Source organism: Rhinolophus sinicus, linkage group LG15, assembly GCF_036562045.2.
Source record: "Rhinolophus sinicus isolate RSC01 linkage group LG15, ASM3656204v1, whole genome shotgun sequence".
In the NCBI taxonomy this organism is placed as follows: domain Eukaryota; kingdom Metazoa; phylum Chordata; class Mammalia; order Chiroptera; family Rhinolophidae; genus Rhinolophus; species Rhinolophus sinicus.
In genome coordinates this window covers 17,397,833-17,418,383 of record NC_133764.1, presented here as the reverse complement: position 1 = coordinate 17,418,383, position 20,551 = coordinate 17,397,833, and the positions used below count along the sequence as shown (strand labels likewise).

The 20,551-nt window shown below is 56.7% G+C and overlaps 1 protein-coding gene across 21 annotated transcripts in view; it reads right to left on the bottom strand.

The window, feature by feature from the left end:
- Positions 1–20,551, bottom strand: part of MYO18A (myosin XVIIIA) — a 92,750-nt gene that overhangs the window by 35,382 nt on the left and 36,817 nt on the right. For 6 of the 21 annotated variants that reach the window (XM_074319865.1, XM_074319879.1, XM_074319869.1 and 3 more), the window contains exons 3-18: positions 12,517–12,660; positions 10,475–10,562; positions 10,169–10,275; positions 9,876–10,052; positions 9,307–9,520; positions 9,037–9,179; positions 8,352–8,452; positions 7,487–7,550; positions 7,117–7,261; positions 6,756–6,776; positions 4,528–4,701; positions 4,227–4,317; positions 3,737–3,929; positions 2,842–2,928; positions 615–756; positions 310–469 (exon numbers count right to left, since the gene is read on the bottom strand). In XM_074319865.1, coding sequence (XP_074175966.1) covers positions 310–469; positions 615–756; positions 2,842–2,928; positions 3,737–3,929; positions 4,227–4,317; positions 4,528–4,701; positions 6,756–6,776; positions 7,117–7,261; positions 7,487–7,550; positions 8,352–8,452; positions 9,037–9,179; positions 9,307–9,520; positions 9,876–10,052; positions 10,169–10,275; positions 10,475–10,562; positions 12,517–12,660 — 2,051 coding nt within the window. Of the gene's footprint in view, positions 1–309; positions 470–614; positions 757–2,841; positions 2,929–3,736; positions 3,930–4,226; positions 4,318–4,527; positions 4,702–5,276; positions 6,085–6,755; positions 6,777–7,116; positions 7,262–7,486; positions 7,551–8,351; positions 8,453–9,036; positions 9,180–9,306; positions 9,521–9,875; positions 10,053–10,168; positions 10,276–10,474; positions 10,563–12,516; positions 12,661–13,943; positions 14,022–15,785; positions 16,500–18,856; positions 18,919–20,551 lie in introns of those variants that run through there. The other 15 variants (XM_074319871.1, XM_074319885.1, XM_074319886.1 and 12 more) reach the window with 10 other exon arrangements.

Genomic DNA, 20,551 nt, shown 5'->3' with positions numbered 1-20,551 from the left:
AATAATGGTCTGTTGAATAATTGAATGGATGACAGGGCTTCTATGACTGAGGGGTTTCTAAGGCTACTCCTATCTTCTGTGAAGAATGCAGGGGGGGTAGTTAAATTTAAAACTATAGGTTCCTCCAACCATGTCTGTCCCCACCTCCTCTCCAGGAGGTCACCCCCGTGCCCTCAAGGCCAACGAGCCTTGGCTGTTGCTTCTTTGGAAGTGGGGGTTATCTACCCTGCTGGTGAGGGGGCCTCTGAAACCAGGGAGCCCCAAACAGCCCTGGGGAGGGGACAAGGGCAGAGTGAGTAGTGTTCTTACTTCTGGGAGTCCTGCAGGAGCCGGGGGGCATTCTGGGTGGCTGGGTTCTGCTTGGTGTAGTTCAGCCAGCCAGCCACGTTGTACTCTACCCAGTTAGTGCCATGGCTGTGGCCCAGGAGAAAATGGCGTGGTTTGCTGCTGCGCAGGAGGGGGCTTTGGCCTGAGCGTGGGAGAAGCAAGATCATCAGGGCCTAAGCCCAAAAGCCCAGGGACTCGGTGGGTCCCCAGGCAGTGCTACCTGGACCCAGATACGAGGGTCCTCCGGAGAAGCAGCAGAAGACCTGCCCTCCCGGGGTGCCACCTACCTTTTTTGTCACCTTCCTGGGGGCCATAGTAGGAGAAAAGGCGTTCCAAGAGGGCATCCTCGGTAGCCTCTGGTACCAGAGCCTCCTCTTCCAATAGCCACAGCAAGCCCCTTGCCTCATCCGTGCGGGCCAGTGAGCGGACCTGTGGCGAAGCAAAGAAATCCCACTGGGTCACACGGAGCTGTGAGAAAGGAGCTAGTGCCCCCGTCCCCAACCACACACTCGAAACACGCTGTACACATACACGCACACACGGCACACACACACTGCAGCGCCTGCCACTCACTGCTGACACCTTGTGGAGAAGGTGGGCAGCAAGGAGGGAGAGAGGGCCAGAAAGATCAGAGACAGAAGCCCACTGCAAAATGCTTCCTAGGACTTGTGTCCGAAGTCACCACAGACTGAAGCCTTCTCAAGCCAAGCCCACAACCCCGAGGCTCTTCTCTGTTCTCATCCTCTTGCAGGTCACAGGGGCTAGCGTGAGCCCCACACTGCCTGGGAGGCATCACCTCCCAGGCAGAATAAACCAGATAAAGGCTGTGAGGCCCTGAGTGTCTGCATGGCCCAAAGGAAGCTGTCAGTCAGTGACAGCGGTATGGGGTGGGGGTGAACCCTGGAAGGTGGGTCACTGCAGAGTCATAAACTCAAGTGCATAAAGCATAAGACGGGTGACTTCATGGATACGAAAGCCCCAATGGTCGGAGCTGGGGTGAGTGGAGAACAGCTCTCCCCATCGAAAGGAAACAGCCACCACTCAGTTGCAGCCAACTTCTGTCCTGGAAGAATGGCCTAGTGTTGATAAATCCACCAGTTTTTCAGGAGAAGGTGGAAATACTGAATTCTGATTTCTAATACCCCATGCAGTCCAAACAAACTAAGCTTGTGGCCACGTCTGATCTGAAGGTGACTTTTCTATGGAATTCCCAAGTTGTCCTCGAGCAAGAAGGACTCCATTCTGTTCCCTGCACTCCATTCTGGCCTGGACTTTAGGGACTGGGGGACAGGAGAATTAAGAGAAGTGCCATTTTCCCTCTTTTGGATCTCAGCTGCCTGTATCTCCTGCCCACAGCTGTCCAAGGGAGGTGGAGTAATTACCAGAAGGAAGTAGAGGGTGGTCAAGGACTGATGGGCTGGAGCTGCCAGCAGGAATGAGCAACAAAGCCACTGGACAGTGAGTGACAGGCTGGGCACTGAGGAGCCCGGTCCCCAAAGTGCAGCTGCCCAATGCCAAGGCCCATCAGATAGGGAGAGCAAAAAAGGGAAGGATGGCCAAGCCCCTCCCAAACCCACTGTCTGAACCACTACTGCTCCTAAGCCACAGGACTGACTTCCCCATCCCTCCTGGCAATGGCGAAGGTGCTCTAGGGAGGCTAACGCAGGAGCTCAGGTGTCAGGGGAAAAAACAGCTTCCCTGGGGAGATGTGGAGCTTGGGCATTTGTTCCAGGGGGGTGCACACTCTCCCCAGGGCCCCACGCCCTTGCTGGCCCAGCAGAACCTTACCACAAGGAACAGGGAGAGGGGGCAGGACTCAAAGCAGAGGAGGAAGAGCAGCAGCCTAGCAAAGATGCCAGTTCTCCAATAAAGCACCGTAGGCAACTTCCCTAATTGAAGGTAATCACCACACGCCAAATGCTCATTGGGCCAGTCAGTCCCCAGGCAGCAAGGTGCCCAAGACACTAGCCCAAAGGGTGACAAAGCCCATCCCCAAGGGTGAGGGGCGAGGGGTCAGACCCACGTGGTCCCCAGTGGGAGTCTATAGCTGGGCAGTTTCCCTGCTTGGGCACAATGCTAGGTTGCATCAGTCCTCTTCTTGGGGACAATGGGAGGGAATAACTATGTCCTCTGGGCCCAACCAGCTCCTCACCACCTACGAGGAGATACCAGGGCTGCTGGCAGACATACCTGAGGCTCAGTCAGACACAGAATGGGGCCTGTGTCCCAGCTGGTAAGAGAGGAGGTACAACTTCCTGTCTGGCTCTGAGCCAGACACTCAGGGGCCGAGGCTCCCCATTGCACAACAGAAGGAAGTGCCACCTTCCTGGCAGACAGGCTGAGGGCTAGGACCAATAGCTCTAAAGTGCCTGGTGTCTAGGCCTGATTACTAGGCCCCCCTCAGCTTCCAGTGGCACCACTGGCAGCAGCTTTTATGGGGTGGCGGGCTCTACTGAGGTAGAGGACTGAGAAAGGAGAGAGAAGGCCAGCTCAGGGCCTCACTGGAATTCCTACCAGGGTCTGATGGGAGGCTTGGTCCACAGCAGCTACAGAATCATTTGTGGCTGGCTCCAAGTCATCAAACGCCAGCTCGATGTTTTCCTAAGAAAGAGGGCAGAGGGGTAGTGAGCACGGGGGCACAGGGCCATGTGCGTGGCACAGCTCTATGAGCAAGCTAGGGTCAGCAAGGATGACCTCCCGTCCCACGCAAGAGCCCTCCAGTAGTCCGACTGACAAATGCTCACCACCTCCCAAGGCACCGCACTGTATCTCTGGACAGTCAAGCTTCTTCTAACCTCCTTTTATACTGAGCTAAAGTCACACATGCCTGTTATTCATACCCATTGATTAGGCTACTCGGAGTAAGCCTGCTTTCGATTTCACACACATCTTTGAAACACTCGAAGGCAACTGTCATTTTCCTCCTGAATCTTCTCTCAACCCTGATAAATACCCTCCCTTGGATCAATATCCCTCACCTCCACATGAGATAGGATTTCCAGATCTCGTCCCATTTGGGACACCCTTTTATGAAGGGGTCCTTAATCATCAATCACCACCTTAACAGATAAGGAGACAGGGAAGGCCAGGCCCGCCACACGTGGAGGCAGCAACTGCATGGCGGCAATTCACAGGGCCTAGGTGGTGCTCTGAAGGTGGGCAAGGAGGGGCACCCAGGGACCCTGAATGAATAGCTTCTTGGGGAGCAAACTCTCCACAAAGTAAGACTGCAGCCTGGGCAAGAAAAGTCAACTAGTCTAGAAAGCCAACAGACATGACAAGAGAGTAAAAGCAGGGAAGGGGCAGCCAGCAGGGCTGCTTTCCTTTCCGCATCTACAGATGCCCTCCCTGAGGGGGCCAAGGCCAGAGGGGGTTGGGGGTGGCAGGCAGAGACAAGGTCAAGTGCTACCTCCTTGTATCTTTCCAGCTCCTGCACAAAGGTACGCTCATGGAAGAGCCTCTGCAGCCGGTCCTGGGCGTAGTTGTGGCACAGCTCCTCAAAGGAGGCCCCACGGGCCGCCCCACCCTGCTCGGGGTTCTGGAAGCCCGGAGTGTCCACAATCATCATAGAGCAGAGCGAGTGCTGGCTGGACTTGAGAGCCCTTCACAGAGAGAGGCTGGGTCAGAGCTGGCCAGGGCAATTCCACCGAACAGGCCCCACTGGTCTGCCCCTCGTGCCCAAGCAGCCCCATCCTGCCCAAGCCAAGCATCCATCCCTGTGCGGGAGCCCAGGACCCTGGTGGGGAGGAGGTGCCTCTCTTGGCCTAAAGGACAGAGAGCCCTCTGGTGGTGGAGGATGGCTCTGCCTCAGCAATCCCACAAGCACAAAGGCATCATCAACTCCACCTCTGTCAAGGCAGAAACCAGAGAGCTCCTAGGCCTTCTTGCCTGGCACTCACCTATTCACCAGAGAGACGAGAAGGGTGAAGAGCTCGCTGTAGAGGCCAGACGCCATGCCCTCTAAACACTCCAGTGCACTCAGTTTGAGGCCTATGGGGCAAGAGGATCAGCTCTAGCTCCTGCTCCCTGGGATTCCCACCTGGGTATACTCCCAGGGCCAAGTCAGCAGGGGGCTGGGGGCCGGGCCTTTCCCCCTGATGGAAGCTCTATCCACCCCAGCAGTCTCCCCATGGCAGAGGCAGCAGAGAGCCCTGGATGAGGCCTCCCAATCACACCTGCCAGCCAAGGGGCTCAGGGTACCTGTGCCATCTCCCAGGCTCTCCTCGGGGCCCTGGCGAAAAGAGGTAGAACGCTGCAGGGTACCACCCTTGTGTTGGTGCTTGAAGATGGCTGAGGAGAGCTCCTCCAGGCTGCATCCCAACAGATATGCGGCTTTCTGGGCCCACTCGTGGCGAGCAAACTGCTTGCGCCCAGCTATGGGGTAGAAAAAAGGATCTGGCATCTTGGGTCTTCCTCTTTAGGCCATTTGATGACCACTGTGCCCTTTGGCTCCCCGTTCCCATAGGACTGGGGAGTTGGCATCTTCCAGAGGAAAAACCAGCCATGATGACACCAGAGGGCTTCAGGCAAAACAAGGGCAGCCAGCAGCTGTGTCCCTCGGGGGTAGAGAGAATGAGCAGATCCTAGAAGAGGAGATAACTCCACACTGCCACCACCAGGGGGCAGCCAGTGAGCTGTGAACATCCGACTTGGGGAAATACAGTGAGAGGATGAGCCAGCCCACCTGTGATGAGCATGAGAACCACCTGTGCCGTGGGGGACGTACCATGAGAGAGTACGGTGCCTTCCTCTTCCATGAACGCATTAGGACCCTCCCTTTACCTCTAGGCATGTGCCAGGGGAGGACACAAACACCCACCCGTGGCCCAACAGTGGGGATATGAAAAAGCCTCAGAGGAAAGGGAGCAGCCCACGCAGGCAGACGGGCCTCAGCCGACATGTGTCTAATCACAGTAATTAGGGAAAGCTAACAAGGAACAAGGTTTTACCTTCAGCAGCTTCTGTAAGGCAAAGGACCAGCATGCAGCATGCAAAGAAAAACAGCATGTTAGCAAATAGTCATCAACTGAGCCCGCCAGGCCCACGGGAAGGGACCGTGGAGGGTGGGGGTTTGTGAGAATGAGCAGGCGGGAAAACACAACCATATTCAGATTCAGAAACACAAACACACACACTTATAATCTCAAAGGAGTATGTTTATGAATGTAATCACACTGACACGTACACACAGAAAGACCTACAAAGACGCTCTAACACACACACACCCTGGAAAATACTGGAAGCTCTGAGGAGGTAACAGACCCTACTCAACAAGGTCCAAGTGCTGACATATCCAGAGCTCTCCACCTGAAGTCAGCACTGAGTAGGGTTACAGTGGTACATCGGTTTTCTAACTTCATCTGTTCCGGAAGACCGCTCGAGTTCTGAAACGTTCGAAAACCGAGGGGCGGTTTCCCCATAGAAAGTAATGCGAAATGGATTAATCCATTCCAGACCTTTAAAACCAACCCCTAAAACTGCAAATTTAGCATGAATTTTGCTATCTAATGATACCATAGATCCACAAAATTTACGGCGTTCGTAAACCGAAATGTTCATCAACGGAGATGTTCGAAAACCGAGGTGCCACTGTATAAGAAACCTGGGATTGTCATCTCCTCAGAATGAAAGCACTTCCTCAAGACATAGCCACACGCCCACACACGTGCCTGCCCACACAGTCTGGCGACAACTCAGAGCCTGCTTCCTTTCTGGTAGGTATGCCACCTGCTGGGATCATAAGAAGCTAACACCCAGATGCCTGTTCCTCCATGCTCCCCCCCCCTTCCTCCATGCGCTCCCCCCTCACTCCTGCTGAGCAGCCTGGGGCCCTTCACATCCCCTCAAAGCCCCAGGTGCCGTTCAGAGACAGCACCGCTTTCTCTAAACTGAGGAGAAAGGGGTGAAGAGGTGCTCAGAGCCCCCACCCATCAATGTACTCTCAGAGGAAGGCAGCAGAGCTCTTTCAAGGCAGACTAAGCCCTAGCCATTCACAAGCCTCCAAGCAAGCACAAGTGCCCAAGCTGCAGCCCATTCGTTACCACGGTGCCTGCTGCCCCCTAGTGGCCTCCACCCTGACGTGCAAGAGGAAGAGACACCTGCTACCAAACCAGTGGAGAGAAGGGAACACTCGGGGAAAACTGGCCTCAGGAAGCCCCAGGAAGTAAGCCCACCCTATCCTACCTAAGCCCCACGGAGGGCATTCTGAGAGATTCCCAGATCTGGATGCAAAACAGGTAGAAGCAGCTATTTGGGGGACTCCGAGAAGCCCCACATCTCCAGGTGCCCTCTCCACCCTCAACCCTGGGGCTTCTCCCAGGCCAGTCCTCTATGATAGAACAAGCCCAACCCACAGAAAGAGCCCAGGGCAAGCACCAAGACGGGGCCAGGTGGCCCCTACACCCCAGGGAGGAGCCAAGGTCAGTTACCGGCTTGCTCCTCGGGGGCCTCTGTCAGGAAGGGAACAAGAAGGAGAGTTATTCCAGGCGGACTGCTCTGAGTTGGGGCCCTTCTCTTTCCCCTCACCCTCCAAGCCCCCAAACCCCTGCTTCCACAGTGCTCCCAGTCACTGACATTTAAGACCAGGCCACAGGCCATCATTGGCAGAGATGCTTCTCTGAGTGTTGGGAGCCTTCTGCTCTGATGTGGGGGCCTGGGAAGCGGCACAGCAAAAGAGGGGTGTCTGATAACAGATGAGTCTGTGCTTGGTGAGGACAAACTGGGAGTGGGAAGGTCCCCACAAGGTCTCCCGGGCAACAAGCCAGGCTGTTGGGACTCACTGCAGGTTACCTTTGGTGGCTCCTGCAGCCCCCAGGTGGTAGATGGCGGCCAGGATGAACCAGCAGGCTTTCTGTTCATCGGGAGAGATGCCCAGCACCTTCATGGCTGTCTGTAGCTTACTGAACTGCTGAGTTGCCTTCTGCTTCTCCTCAGGCTGCAGGGTCAGACGGGCACATTGGCATCGGATCTCAGAGGGGGTATCTCCCCCACCCCTGGCATACCCCCATGCTGCTGGACCCTCAGGGAGGGCAAAGGCTAGGGTAGAGCTGCCCAGCTGGAGCGGGGCGCCTGCTATTCCCATTCGGGCACTCCAGGCATTTGAGGCTTCTCCTACCCCCAAGGCCCAGGGCTGCCAACCCAGTCCCCATAGGGCCCTCACCTTGGCCAATGGCACAATGCCGAACACATTGTTCTCTGCCAAGTGGTTCAGGTGGAGCTCTGTCCTAGGGGTACAAATGAGGCATCAGCACAGTGCTTGGTTCCTATGCCAAGGCCATCTCCCTCTCAGGGTGGAGGCAGACAAACTCAGCTTCCAGACTCTGAGTTCTGTCTGCCCATCACGCCCTACTGTCAGGCCAGCTGCTACTGCCTTTCTTAATTGGCCGGGATGCATGGTCAGAGCATCAGCCTCCCTAAGAGAGGTCACCAGAGATGCCCTGGTGAGTGCCCAGTCAGACCCCTGGAGCAGAGAATCTGCCTGAAGGGTGAGTCCAGCCAGGACGGCGACCGTGCCCTCAGTTATAAAAAGAGCTAAAGAGGATAATGCCCTGGGGCTGCTCGCTCATTTATCCTTTTCTCAGTGAACACAGACAGCAGGTCTAAAGGGAAGAGCCTGGCAGAAGAGCTAACATAGGGGCAGGGAAGGCAGCTTGGAGGGCACTGAAAACTGGCTGGGCTTTTGGCCCCAGTGTGGGCTCAAACACCATCTCAGCCCCATACTGACTGTGCAATTGCGGGCAAGTCCCTGACCACCTGTATCTCAGTGTGCTTTCTTCTCCAGCCCTGCCTTTGTGGGTAGCAGAGATCCTAGCTAGGCCCTGGGAACACGGAAGCATCAACTGTGCCCCTCACACATAGCCAGAGCCCTGTGCTCGGGGCTCCTTCATCTCGCCATCCTCAGCACCCAGCTCAGAGCCCAGCATGGAGCGGGCACACAATAAACAAACAGTACAGGATGCAATCAAGTGGCTTTCAAGAGGCGGGAGTTCAAAGCACCCTCCCTGTTCCCTCTGTCCCCATCTCACCTGAGGGTGCCATCCCCACAGGCTAGCAGGTAGTAGAAGACATTGAATGTGGCCTCACTGGCTGGGCGTCGAGCCACGCGCAGCTTCTCCAGAAGCATCGTCTGTGCACAGCATGGAGGATATGGGCAAAAGAAGGTCGTGCCAGGTCAAGCGTCTCCCGCCCTCACCAGAAAAAACCGGGCCCACGGGAACAAGCAGCTGCCTGTTATTCTCCAGGTGCTCAACCAGAGGCCAGATCACCTCAGGGGTAAACCCAGGCAGAAAGCAGAGCCACGGGGAAGAAGACAGGCCCAGCTCCTAGAGGGACCCTGCCGCCCTGCCTAGTCCCCAGGCACAGCCTTCGGGAGAAGCTGGACACGTGTGGTGAGGACAGGTTTCGTTTAGCAAGGAAGGGAGTCGGCCTCAGCTGGGCCTTACTCTACTGACCAGCCCAGTCCTCCCTTGGTGATAACTGCCTGAAAGGAGCCCGAGCCCAGGGCCGGAGCTTGGTGGGCAGGAAGCTGAGCCACACTCTCCCCAGGGCAGGAGGCATGGGGGCAGACTGGTAAAGACTCAGGCAGAGCAGCCAGTGCCAGGTCCTTTTGGTTGGGGCAGAATCCCAGGTAAATTAGGCCCAAGAGAAAGCCTGATTTTTAGGGCATGAAATCAGGTGGTCAATCTCCTTCTACCCTGAGTGTCCCCTCACCTGAATGGACGCTGAGGCCACCTGGCCAGCTTGGTCAAAGTCTAGGGAGAGGATCTGGGAGAAGCGGGTGGCACTGCTGTTCATGACGGTGGGGCTGTTCCCAAAGGCTTCCAGGAGGGTGTACAGGGCCTGCCACTTCTCCACTGCAGAAGACAGGCCCAGGGGCCATCAGGAAAGCCAGGGAGAAAAAAGCAGGCACCTCGGAGGGGCCTCCACCCCCACTCCACCCTCCCAAGCCCATTCTCAGTTTCTCAGTTGTCTCTGCCTCACCAGAAAACACCTTGTTCCCGCTGGTGCCTGCGATGGTGGCCAGGTATTGCACCAGATGCTGGCAGCTGGTGGTCTTGCCACTGCCACTACTGCCCAGGAGGACGATGGACTGGTCCTGACGGCTCATCAGCATTGCCCTGTATGCGGTCTGGGCCACAGCGTAGATGTGGGGTGCCATGTCTTCCCGCCGACACCCCTTGAACATGTGCATCACCTTGGGCAGGAGAGGGATGGGAGGAAGGGGTAGGCTCTTAGCTGGTCCCACTCAGATACCCTTCACCCCCAAGCGCCACATGTTTCTGGGCCTTTCACTCCGGGGTAGCAGAGGGATTCTGAGACTAAGGCCATGCATGGAAATGCAGATACCAGCCAAGTCCCAGCCTCTGGTAGAGGTTGGGAAGGGCCTTTTGTCCTCACCCCTTGAAATGACTCCACTTCCCAAGACCAACTGTGAGAGTGGACAGGGGCCAAGTGGGATGCCAAGGGGAAGGGGCAGAGCCCGAAAAGGTGGGGTAGGTCATTGGTGGGTGGGTCCATGAGGCAACATGGTAGCCTAAGGGACATCACACCTTCTCGGAGTACACGGCAGGAGCCCCGCGGGGGCTGACGATGAGCAGACTGGGGCCAGCATACGTGTGCGGCAGGCTAGCACCATAGCGCTGGCGCAGCGTGTGCAGGACGCTGGACTCACTGAGGTACACCAGCGAGGCCAGATCTTCTAGGCGGTCGCAGGAGGGAGCATTCGCCTGTGTGACAGGACAGACAGGAGGGCACTGAAGAAGCAGAACCTGTCTGCACTGCCAGGGGACAGGCCTGCCCTGCCCAGCCCACCTCCAGTGCCCTCTACCAGCCTTCTGCCAACCTTCTCTATGTCATCCTCGTCCACATCCAGGATGGTTCCGTCATGGTCTAGCTTCACGCGCACCTTCCCCTCGGGCAAGCTGAGCTCCTGGGATTTGAGCTGACTGGCTGCAGAGTGGGGCAGGCAGTCAGACATGGGCCTGGGAAGGCTTTGCCACCACCTTTGGGCCCATCATGTCCTGCCTCCTCCCCACTGTGTCACCAGCCTCTCCTAGCTCACCACCCAGCCCTCAGCAGACCCAGAAGGCACAGCAGCCCTGAAACCTGGGAGGCCCAGGCATCTGCCCTGGGGCCTCCCCAGACTCACCCAGTGAGAAGCCGTCCCTATGGACCAGCCACACCTTTTCTGTCTCATGCCAGGCCTCCTCGGCTGCAATCTGCTCTTCCGTCTTCACCTATCAGAGGGAGGGGAAGAATCAATAGTCAGACCCTGTTCTGGAACACAGAGACGAGGACAGCAGGAGGGAGGGGACGCGTGAGGGGAAGAGCTTCCAGATGAGCCACTGGGCAAGGGGGACAGTGGGTGGCAGACACAGAACAGGGGACATCTGAGGTTTCAGACAAAACAGGTGGGGAGGCCAGGAGGTAGTGGTAGCCCCGAGGAGCCCTGAGCACAAGACCATGCCAACCTTGAGCGTCTGGAAGGAAAGGGACACGGAGAGCATGTGCCCAGGAAAAGCACATCAGCAGATTCTACTTTCTGCTGCCCTCTCCCCCACCTCCCTGCGAAGCCTGTATTAGTATCCTGAGCCCACACCTCTCACCCTGGGCCACAGCTACTGCGACCTTTAAGGCCCAGCTTCTCCCCCATCCTGACAGGCCCTCCGTCATCAAGCTGGGGAAGGGCGTTTCCTTAATACCCAAGGACAGACTGTCTACCGAGGACTTTGCAGGGCAAAATGCAAAGTGGGGCCTGAGTCCTAGCCCCGGCCTGGCCTTCCTCTCCAGAGGATGGTCTACTGGGGTAGGGGGAGGCGGTGCCCAGAGGCACGGGCCAGCCTCCCTGCTCCTCCTCCACGCCTCCTCGGAAGGTGGCAGGTGCACAGACCTCTGTGGACATGCTAAGGCCATATAAGGACAAGAAGGAGCATGGCCGAAGGTATGAGGGGCGTGGGGAGGGCAGCACTGCTCTGCCAAACACAGGAAGAGACTTGCACGCCACACAGATGGGCACCGGAATGAGTACAGAGGGGTTAGGAGTCACCGGTCAGCATTCATAGGCTGTCCGCATGTGAGGGTGCCAAACCTGGCGTCCCCTGAGAAGATTTGAGCTGAGCAGAAATGGTGCCCGAGGGAGCTGGGCAAACAGGAGACAGGCCCATCGAGCTCCTTTTCTTGTGTGTAAATGAAAGGGCAGCAGGCTCACCCAGTGGCCCCGGTGGGGGGAAGGGCACCCACCCACAGCATGGAGCAGCCATTAGGCTGGCCCTACCCACCCCCACTTTCTGAGGATACAGTTAGTCTCCTAGAGTCCCCCACCCTCAGGAGACCTGGGGCGTATACACTGCTTTGGGATACTGACCCCCGGTGAGGGATCACAAAGGACAAGAAAATACAAGAAGAGGAAGCGTTTTCTTTGCCACATTTCTTAGAGCTGAAAGAGAGCTCAGGGTTCTACTTCCAAGTTGGACTCCGCTTGTAGAGAACTGTCTCCCTCTTGCTGATTGCCCTCCCCAGCTACACAGTGAGACGACTGGACTACACCAGCGGCCCCCAGACTCTGGCAATCATGACCAATGAAATTACCCTTCAAATAGGAGGATCGCTATGGGGGGGACATCAATATTTTAAATTGTTAAGTGAAAACATTTTTTTAAAAAGGTTAGTTCTTTATATTTGAAGAAATGTAACTTTATAAAACAAAATTATGTGTTTTTCTTTTTTAAAAAATCACGCAAAACAGATGAAACCTTCCTCTTAAATGGGCACAGTCTATGGATCAGGTATTTGGAGACTGATGCATGAAGTCATGGACTATATAACTCCTTCAGAACTAATCCGAAGGTGGGTTTCCCACATTGGCCAGCAGGTGGAGACAGAGAACGCCGCATCTTCATGCTTGAGCCGGAAGGGTGGTAGGAGTGGGGTGGTAGGAATTCAGCCTTTTCAGCTTTCTCTACCCAGAGTGAGCAGAATTGAAATACCTAGAAACTAAAACTCTGGCCAGGCCCTTGGGCTCCAGTAGCTAAGAACCATGTGCCACAGAGACTGAGCTCCAGTGGTGACACTCAGTCTAGACATTCCCCAAGGGCCTGACACAGAGCTGTCCCATCTCAGACTCCTGGCACTGACTCCCCAGAGGACCTCCCCAGATACTGGGCGGGGGCCGGATGGCGAAAGAGGCCTTACACTCCAACACGAGGCCCGAGCACAGACGCCAGCCCAGGTACAGGCCAGGGGGGGCAGGTTGTCACCAGGAGAAGTGGAGGGCTCCTGAGGCGGGCAGGAGCACCCTACCTGGCTGTGGGCAGGAGAGGCGGCCTCAGGGTCCAGCTACCAGCAGCAAGCAAATAAGAGAGAGAAAAGAAGAGGCATGAACACAAGTAGACGACGGGCATGTCCCCGTCAGCAAGCACCCTGGGCCAAGTAGGGGGGCAGGCTCAGGCTGCCTGAGGTACAGGATGGAGGTGGGGGTCACTTAGCAACCAGGAGGGGGGGTTGCTGGCCTGGGCGGGTGAATTGTACCCAGTCAAGGACAGGCCAGACCAGGAAGGAGAGGCCTAGCTTGGTGAAGGGACACTTGTTACCATCACACTTCTCAGAGAGAGAGAGAGAGAGAAGTTGCTCTGGTAAGTCATTCCCTGTGGCCTGGGCAGGAGTGGGCCACTCTTCCTGGCCACACTCTCTCCTGGGCTGGCCATTCGGAATTAGCCTCCTCTTCTGTGGGCTACCAGGCCAGGCCACCTCACCACACCAAACACCTGCCCCCCCCCCCGGCCCCCCGAGCCCTTTGCCTTATCTCCAGGATATTTTCCAGCCTAGCTCCCCTGCAGCCATCAGACCCCAGCCAGGGCTGTGCCTGGCCTCTAAACACACACCCAAGGGTACCACGCCCCCCGCCAAGGGCTGCCCTTCAGTTATGTCATCCCTAAACCTCTCACAGAATAAGACCACCAGCAGTCCCGAGTCTAGGACGCCTTCCTCAAACCCCCACGGCAGTCCTGCCCCACTCCCAGGCAGGCACACTACCCCATGGCGGGGGGGGGGCATCACTACATCCGGGACCACATGCCAACTGCCCAAGTACCAACGCTCAGTGGGCAGACCCTACGGTTAGCCCTGATCTCTCTGTGTCTGTCAGGTCACTTCAAGGCAGTTCTGGAAAGAAAGGGGAGTCACCCAGGCCTTGAACCTTGCTGTTAGAAATGGACAAGTTGTTACCAGGCCCCACCTGCGTCTGGAGAGCCAGGGCGTCGAAAAGGGCAGTGTCAGCTCCCTGGCTCAACACCCACCAGACCCTGGCACCAAGACATATCCTCTAGGGCAAGAGAACAGGCCAGAGAAGGGGGCTGGCACCCAGCCAAGAGGGGACCCTCCCACAGGCACAGAGCTCTGGGCTCCCTGTAGAAGCAGGTCTCACTGCACTGAGATCCTTCACAGAGCCCTTCTTTCCTTTCTTGAAGTGGGAAGACCATTGTAAGGGCACCCAGGCCACCAAGGAGCATTCTTTCACAGGCAGGTGCTCCTATCCACACAGACACACACACAGGCGGACTGCCCGCCTCAGGAAAGAGGAGCGCCAGGGATGGGGAACCACACACAAGAGGGAACATTACAGAAGCTGTGAAGATCCTCTCAAGGCGTTGCTGGGCCTCCTCCGCGGGGGTCAGCCGGACCTCAGAGGCAGCTCCTGCCTAGAGGTTAAACCACTGTTAGTCCTGGTCCCAGGAAGCAGTGGGGGCACAGCACACCAAGCTTCTAGCCCAGGAAGCCGCTAGGACCCACGGGTAAGTGCAGTGGGGTCAAGGAGGCAAGCCAGGCACCAATTTGAGTTTTCAAACTATCAGATAAGAAAAGAAAGAGGAGGTGCCTGGGAGTTCTGGGGTGATTTCTCCCCACTGTCCTAACCACGTCAGCACCATGATGACCCTGGTTCTCCAACACACTCTTGGCCCCTGCCATCAGCGCAGGTGACAGGTGTCTCTTCTCGGCCCCCCAACTCCACCCTGGTGAGAGATGGAGGGACAAGGAGCTAGCGGGACGGTGGCTGGCCTCTCCCTTGGAGGTTCTCTCAGGGACTGATGGTTTGCCTTATGCCCTGCCCCTGAGGCCAAAATGGCCCTGCCAAGTCCTGTGTGCCAGAAGGTCACTTCCCTGATTCAGAGTGGGCCAGGAGGGGCAGGGAAAGCTGCGGCCTTCTCCTCTTTAGGTTCTGTAAAGCCCAAGAAGAATGGCATGGGAGCAAGGCGGACGCTGGGCCTTAGGAATCCCAGGAGGGTCTCTAGGGCTAGGAGACAGGACAGGCCTTTAGGCTGTGCCCTGCCCCTCACCTTCCAGCCAGAAGAAACATGCAAGAGCACAGAGAAGCAGTGGTGAAACTCGACGCACCCCCGCCCTACACACACCCTATGAGGCCTCAGAAGGGTCTATGAAATGGGAAAGCTTGAAGAGAATTGTCCCCAACTCAAGGACCAGGCAAGCAGGCATCACCTTCTAAGGGAAGGGGCCGGACTGGTCATCCTTGGTCCTCCCCTCTGCCTCTCGGCCTCCTGTCCCATCCAGAGGGCACTTTGTGGATAGACAGGCCCCAGATCCAAAGGGGGACCACTGTGCCCATTAGTCACCCAGGCACAGGGCTCCGCAAGAGTCCTACAGCCGGAGGGGACCACTGGCCAGGCCTGAAGAAGGTACCGAGCCCACCACACCAGGGACTGTAGGGGTGGGGGATCCCGCCAGAATCACTGCTATCCTTCACAGCAGGTGTCTCCCTTATTTACAATTCCAAAATCCAAAAAGCCCCCCTAGAACAAAAGATTCTTAACTATTCTGGTGGCAAGACCCATTTATAGTCTATCTCTCTGCAGCATGAACATTCTATAGGTTTCGTTGTGGAAATACGAATGCATTTGGTTATGGGTTGCTGCTCATGATGTACACACTGTATGGTATCCCCAAATACAGCAATGACTCATTTCCAAAATATTTCTGGCCCCAAGGGCTTTAGAGAAGGGACGATAGACCTGTGTTGTCCCCCCTTGACAGAGGAAGGCTCAGAGATGGAACCTTGCTGAGATGGCACAGGGGGTGAGTGGCTGGGATATGGATGCTGCTCGCCTTCACACGTTTTGTCTTTCCACCCTCGCATGGATCTGCTAAGACTCTGGTCCTTGACTTGGGGTCTGGAGCCTCAAGCTGACCTCACGTAGCTGGGGACCAGGCCCCGACCCCACAGAACAGCAGCATGCTGGTTAGCAGGTCTCATCCCCAAGCCCAGGCCACCACGGGCTCAGGCATTCAGTCTGGGAGAGCCATGCAATCCTGCCATCGGCAGTGGCCTGGGCCTAGCCTCTCAGTCATGCGGGGCTGTAAAGGAGACTTGGGGAAGACGGTTGTGAGGGGGCCTGGCCCTCAAGTGAGGGTGGCGAGGGGCCTGGGAGGTTAGTGACACACTCGGGTACCTCCTGCTGCATGTCAGGGGCTGGTGACGTGGATTGCTGTAATCCAGTGAGGTTTGCCTTCGGGCCAGCGGAGCCTGGGTCAGCCAGCTCTTCCGGTGGGGCCGGGGGACACTGCTTCTCTGGGCTTCCAGGCTTGGCGGGGGAGCCTGGCTTGCCTGTGGAGTTCACCGCCTCTGGGGAGCCTGGCTTCCCTGAGGAGCCTGGCTCCTGGCTGGAGGCCTTCTCCCCCTTCCCAGGAGACTGCCTGCTGCGGGGCTTGTGGTCCTTGCCCCTGCCCCGAGACATCAGGCTCCTCAGGCCCATGGAGAGCTCATCCTTGGTGGCCTCCTTCTTTGCTTCAGGCTTCGGTGGAGCAGGGGGAGGAGGAGGCGGAGGAGGGGGTGGCTTGGGACCGGGGGCTGCTTTTTCTACCTTCTTGCCTCGAGCTGGGTGCTCAGAGGATTTGACCCCTCGGCTCAGAGTCTCCTTGGAGCTCCCAGGCTCCTCTCCAGGCAGCACCCTGCTCACCACCTTCCTCACTGCGTTCGCCACTCTCTTCCGGGACAGGCCAGGGGCCTCCTCGCTCGGGCCTTCTGCTGAGGCAGCCTCCAGGCCATTCATGGCGAGTGTGGGTGCAGGGCTCTTGGTTCTCTGAGAAGTGTCTGTGGGTACAGGGCTGGTGGGAGGCTGAGGACTCCTAGATGGGCCACTGCCGTCCTTTGAGCTGCCCTCTAGCTACAGTCACACAGATACAGGTAGACATTAGCATCAGCCCCTGCATCCAGGCCCACCCCATGCAGGGGAAGTAACAGCTGCGACCTCACGCCTAGCCCTGGAACAGGCCTTCCATTCATGCACCAAACAACACGTAGCTCCGAGAGGCTTTCCATCATCCAGACAGGACGACTGCATCTTAGAGCGTGGCTTCTCTCTCCCACAAAGCACCAGCACGTTCTGCTGTCACCTGCTGTCTATCCCCAGGCTTAGCATGGAGCTGTGAGATGCCAGCAGTGCCCAGAGGTACTGGCTTTCCATCAGGGCAGCAAGCAAGCCCCAGTCCAGGCCCTCACAGCCCAAACATAGCAGAGATGGAGCATGGAGAGGTCACAAAACCAATTCCTATCCTCCATCCTAGGCCTCACTCCAGGGTTTCCTGCCTTTGTGGTCCCTTCTATCACCCGATTTTCTGGGCAGTCAGACCCAGAGCCTGCTCATCCTGATGAGAATGATGGTTAGGGAACAATTCCTGGCCCTGAGATATGCCAAGTCTCCTCCCTCTCTGCTCCTCTGCTCTGCGGCCACTGTCTACTCTCCACCCACATTCTCAAGGACTGTAGGAACCCAGTGCTGGCCCAGGAAACTTCCACCTCAGCCTGCTTTCTGCCAGTCTCTTTACAGTTTTCCTCCTTCAAAACTCTCAAGGGCTGGAGACCTCCGAGCTCCCAGAGCGTGTGTGTGTGGAATGATGGGAGGAAGAGGAGGCAGCTGTGGCCCACAAAGGGTTAAGTACTCAAGCAACCATAGCTCCACTCTGCCCTAGAGCTAGGGCCTTAGCTCAGCCAGCCTCTCAGCCTGGTATACCTACCTTTCCCCCAACACTGGCGATAACTGTCTGTGACCCCAAGGGAGCCACTGGGAGGGCCAGTCTGGCTAGTGGTGGGGCAGAGCTTCCTGCAAAGCCAGCCACATTGCCTGGGGGAGGAGAAAGGTCAACCTAGTGGCTCCTTGCTGGTCAGGCGAAGCCCCGTCTCCAACGAGCTGTGCTTGAGCCCTCGTTCCTCAAAACAATGACCTTGGTTCTAGGGTACACCTGGGTACTGTGAGGGGCCGGCTGTTATCTCTGCTTGGATGCAGGAAGATGCTCACAGAGAAGGCTGACCTCTGGCTGCCACGTGGAGAGCTTGCCCCACGTCCTGAGCCAAGCTGAGCCAAACGGCCTCAGCTCAGGCCCCAGCTACATGGAAGACCTGCTGCAGGGGTGGGGAGGGGAGGGCTTTAAGGTGCTCTTCTTCAACTTCTTGGGCCAAGCGTGCTCAACGGCACGCCAGGGCACTGCGGAACTGGCTGATGGCCCTGGCTGCTGGGTCCTCCTCCCCGCCCTCCCTCTTCTGGCTTTCCTCCTGCTCCTCTAACCGCAGATGATGATGACAATGGCAGTGGCAGTGGCAATGACGAGGATGATGGCTAACTGCTACACTTACACAGTGCTGATGACATGCCAGGCAGTCTTCTAAGCACCTTACACGTCATTTTCACAAAACTCCGAGGCCCCTCCGGCCCATATCTCAAACGTATCCTTTTGAAATCACAGGCCAGCCTTGTAGGACTGTTTACAGGTCAGGTGGAAGCCACAATGCCTGGCTAATCAAATCTCTACCCAAGGAAGTGGGGGTGGAGGGCTGGGACAGGCACCATCTGGGGTAATGAAGTATGAATCTGTTTTGTGATCCAGCTCTGCTCCAGGGCCCAGGGCCCAGGGCACTCCCACCCCCTGTGCCAACAGCAGCCCTCTCCTAACTACACATCTCTAGACCTGCCTCTTCTGGAACTATCTCCTTTCTCTTGCCTTGAAAGAGTCCAGCTTTATTCTGGGTCTCTATCCCAAGGCAGGATGACTTGGGTCGGGGGTACCTAGGGGCACTGGGCAGCTGGACCCTGCCCCCAGGTCACCCGTACCAAGCAGCTGACAGGGTCCTGGGAAGAGACAGCAGCAGCTGCAGTGAAATTCCTCTCTGCCGTTGTCTGGTGCCACCCAGAGGAGGACGAAAAGTCCCAACAGCTGAGCTCTCAATTGGTGCTCCCCATCTAAGTGTCTGCCCACCCAAGCCTCTCCAGCCCTAAAAGTTCAGGAAACCAGAACTAAAGGTAGGAACTAAAGGGGGTGGGGGAGCTCAGGGGGAGGTCCCCCAAGTGCCTTGGCTTTTCCATCTCTTTCATACACCCCAGATTAGCATCACGCAGGCCGCACTTCCTGCCCCTTTACTGCCATTCCCTCCAGCCACCCTGCGGTGCCAGCCTGCTCCGAGGAGCTGCCTCCCAGGCTAGGCTGTGGCAAGCACACCCACACACAGGGGTCTCAGAGAAGCACTTACAACCCCTTCCTCCTTGCCAGGAGGGCCAGGCTTCAGTGCAGTTTTGACCTCCTCTTTCACCTGAGGGAGCAGACAAAGAAGTCACTGGCAGGACAGGGTTGGGGGACCCAGCACTAAAAGTGCAGCAGGCAAGCATCCAAGAGGGCTCTCTCCCTGAGGGGCAGAGCTACTGAGTGTTCAGAAGTACTGGGGCTATCCTGGGAAACAGAGATACTATTCTGGGGTCACAACTGTCCAGTGACAACTTCAAGAATGAAAAGCCTCTGTGGGGGACAAAAGCCATGTATCCTTGGCCTCAGTGACCAGCCACGTGGCCCACTGGGGCTGTCTAACGAGGTCCACCCATGAGAGTGACCTCATGCCTTGGTGACAGGGTGCATGGAAAGAGTCAGCTAATTCACCTCAGGCTAAACTCCAAGAGCCATTCCTAGCTCAGACAAGAAGTGCTCTGAACAAGAGCCCCCTGCCTAGTGGCTGAGGAGAGGGAATAACCCCAATGTGGGGGCCAGCAGAACTCGGTGTAGGTGGCCCCCTCAGGCTGGTTCTGGCTTGCTTCCAAGTCTCTGTAAGATTTTCCCCAGCACAGAGCCCAAGTGCCTTCCCAACCAGATGGCTTAGCTCTGGCTGGAAGCAGGAAGTGGGGCAGAGACAGGGATTCAGGAGGCCAGATATCTTCCCAACCTCAGACCCACAAAACTGCCAACCATGCATCTGAGGGAGGGAACCCCAAGGTTAGGGGCGGGCTATGGAGGAAAGGGCCTGAGCTCTGGCTGCTCTGGCCAGGGGTTTGTGCTCAGCCCAGGAGCTGCTGGCCTGAGTCAGAGGGGAAGAGCAGAGTCAGGGGCCAAAGGCAGATATAATGCATCTGAAAAAAGGACAGATAATATGGACGCTCTGAAGGTTCTTTCAGTTCAGAGACTGGCTCAGAACAGACCCAGAGGGGCCAGGCCTCAGGTCCGGGAGGGCCTTCTCCTCTCCTCTTCACTAGCATATCTCTCTCCAAAAGCTCAGGCAGTCCTACTGGATTTCATTTCACTTCTTTACTCAGTCACTTAGGACTGTAGAAAACCACCCTCACCCTCAGCCTGCATTTCTTTCCAGGCACAATTCGGTAGGAGCGCAGCAAGCAGTCCTTGATTCCTGAGGGAAAAGATCCTTAGAGTCATGTTAATTATCCACCTGGGGGGACTCTCCATTTGTAACCAGCGTCCACGGGGAATTTGGAGCTCTAATTAGCAGGGTTTGGGTCACTGACCAGTATGATGGCCGCTGCAGTGTTTAAGCTGCATCATGCCCACAGAACTATTTTCAACGGGTTCAAGCTTCAAAGTTAGTTCACACTGCCACAAACAGTAGGAAAATAGCCATTCTTGATCAGAGTGGACTCTACTACTTTAGAAATTGGGATTGGAGCAGAGAAAGGGAAGGGAGGGGCTGGAGGAGAGGGAATGAAGAAGAGTGGCCGAGTCTAGGTCAACGCCTGCTGCCTCCCACCGATGCCCATCCCTCACCCACCCCACCCCCAGGGACCACACCATGCATTAGCTCCCGGGCACACAGGTTAGAGGGGTGGCAAGTGCTCACAAACCACACAGACACACTCATTACTGCACGCAGTGCTGTTAGCTCAGGCACAGGGAAGTCCCAGATTCCAAGTCCACTCCGCGTCCGTCACCAGTTCCAAATCTGTACCCC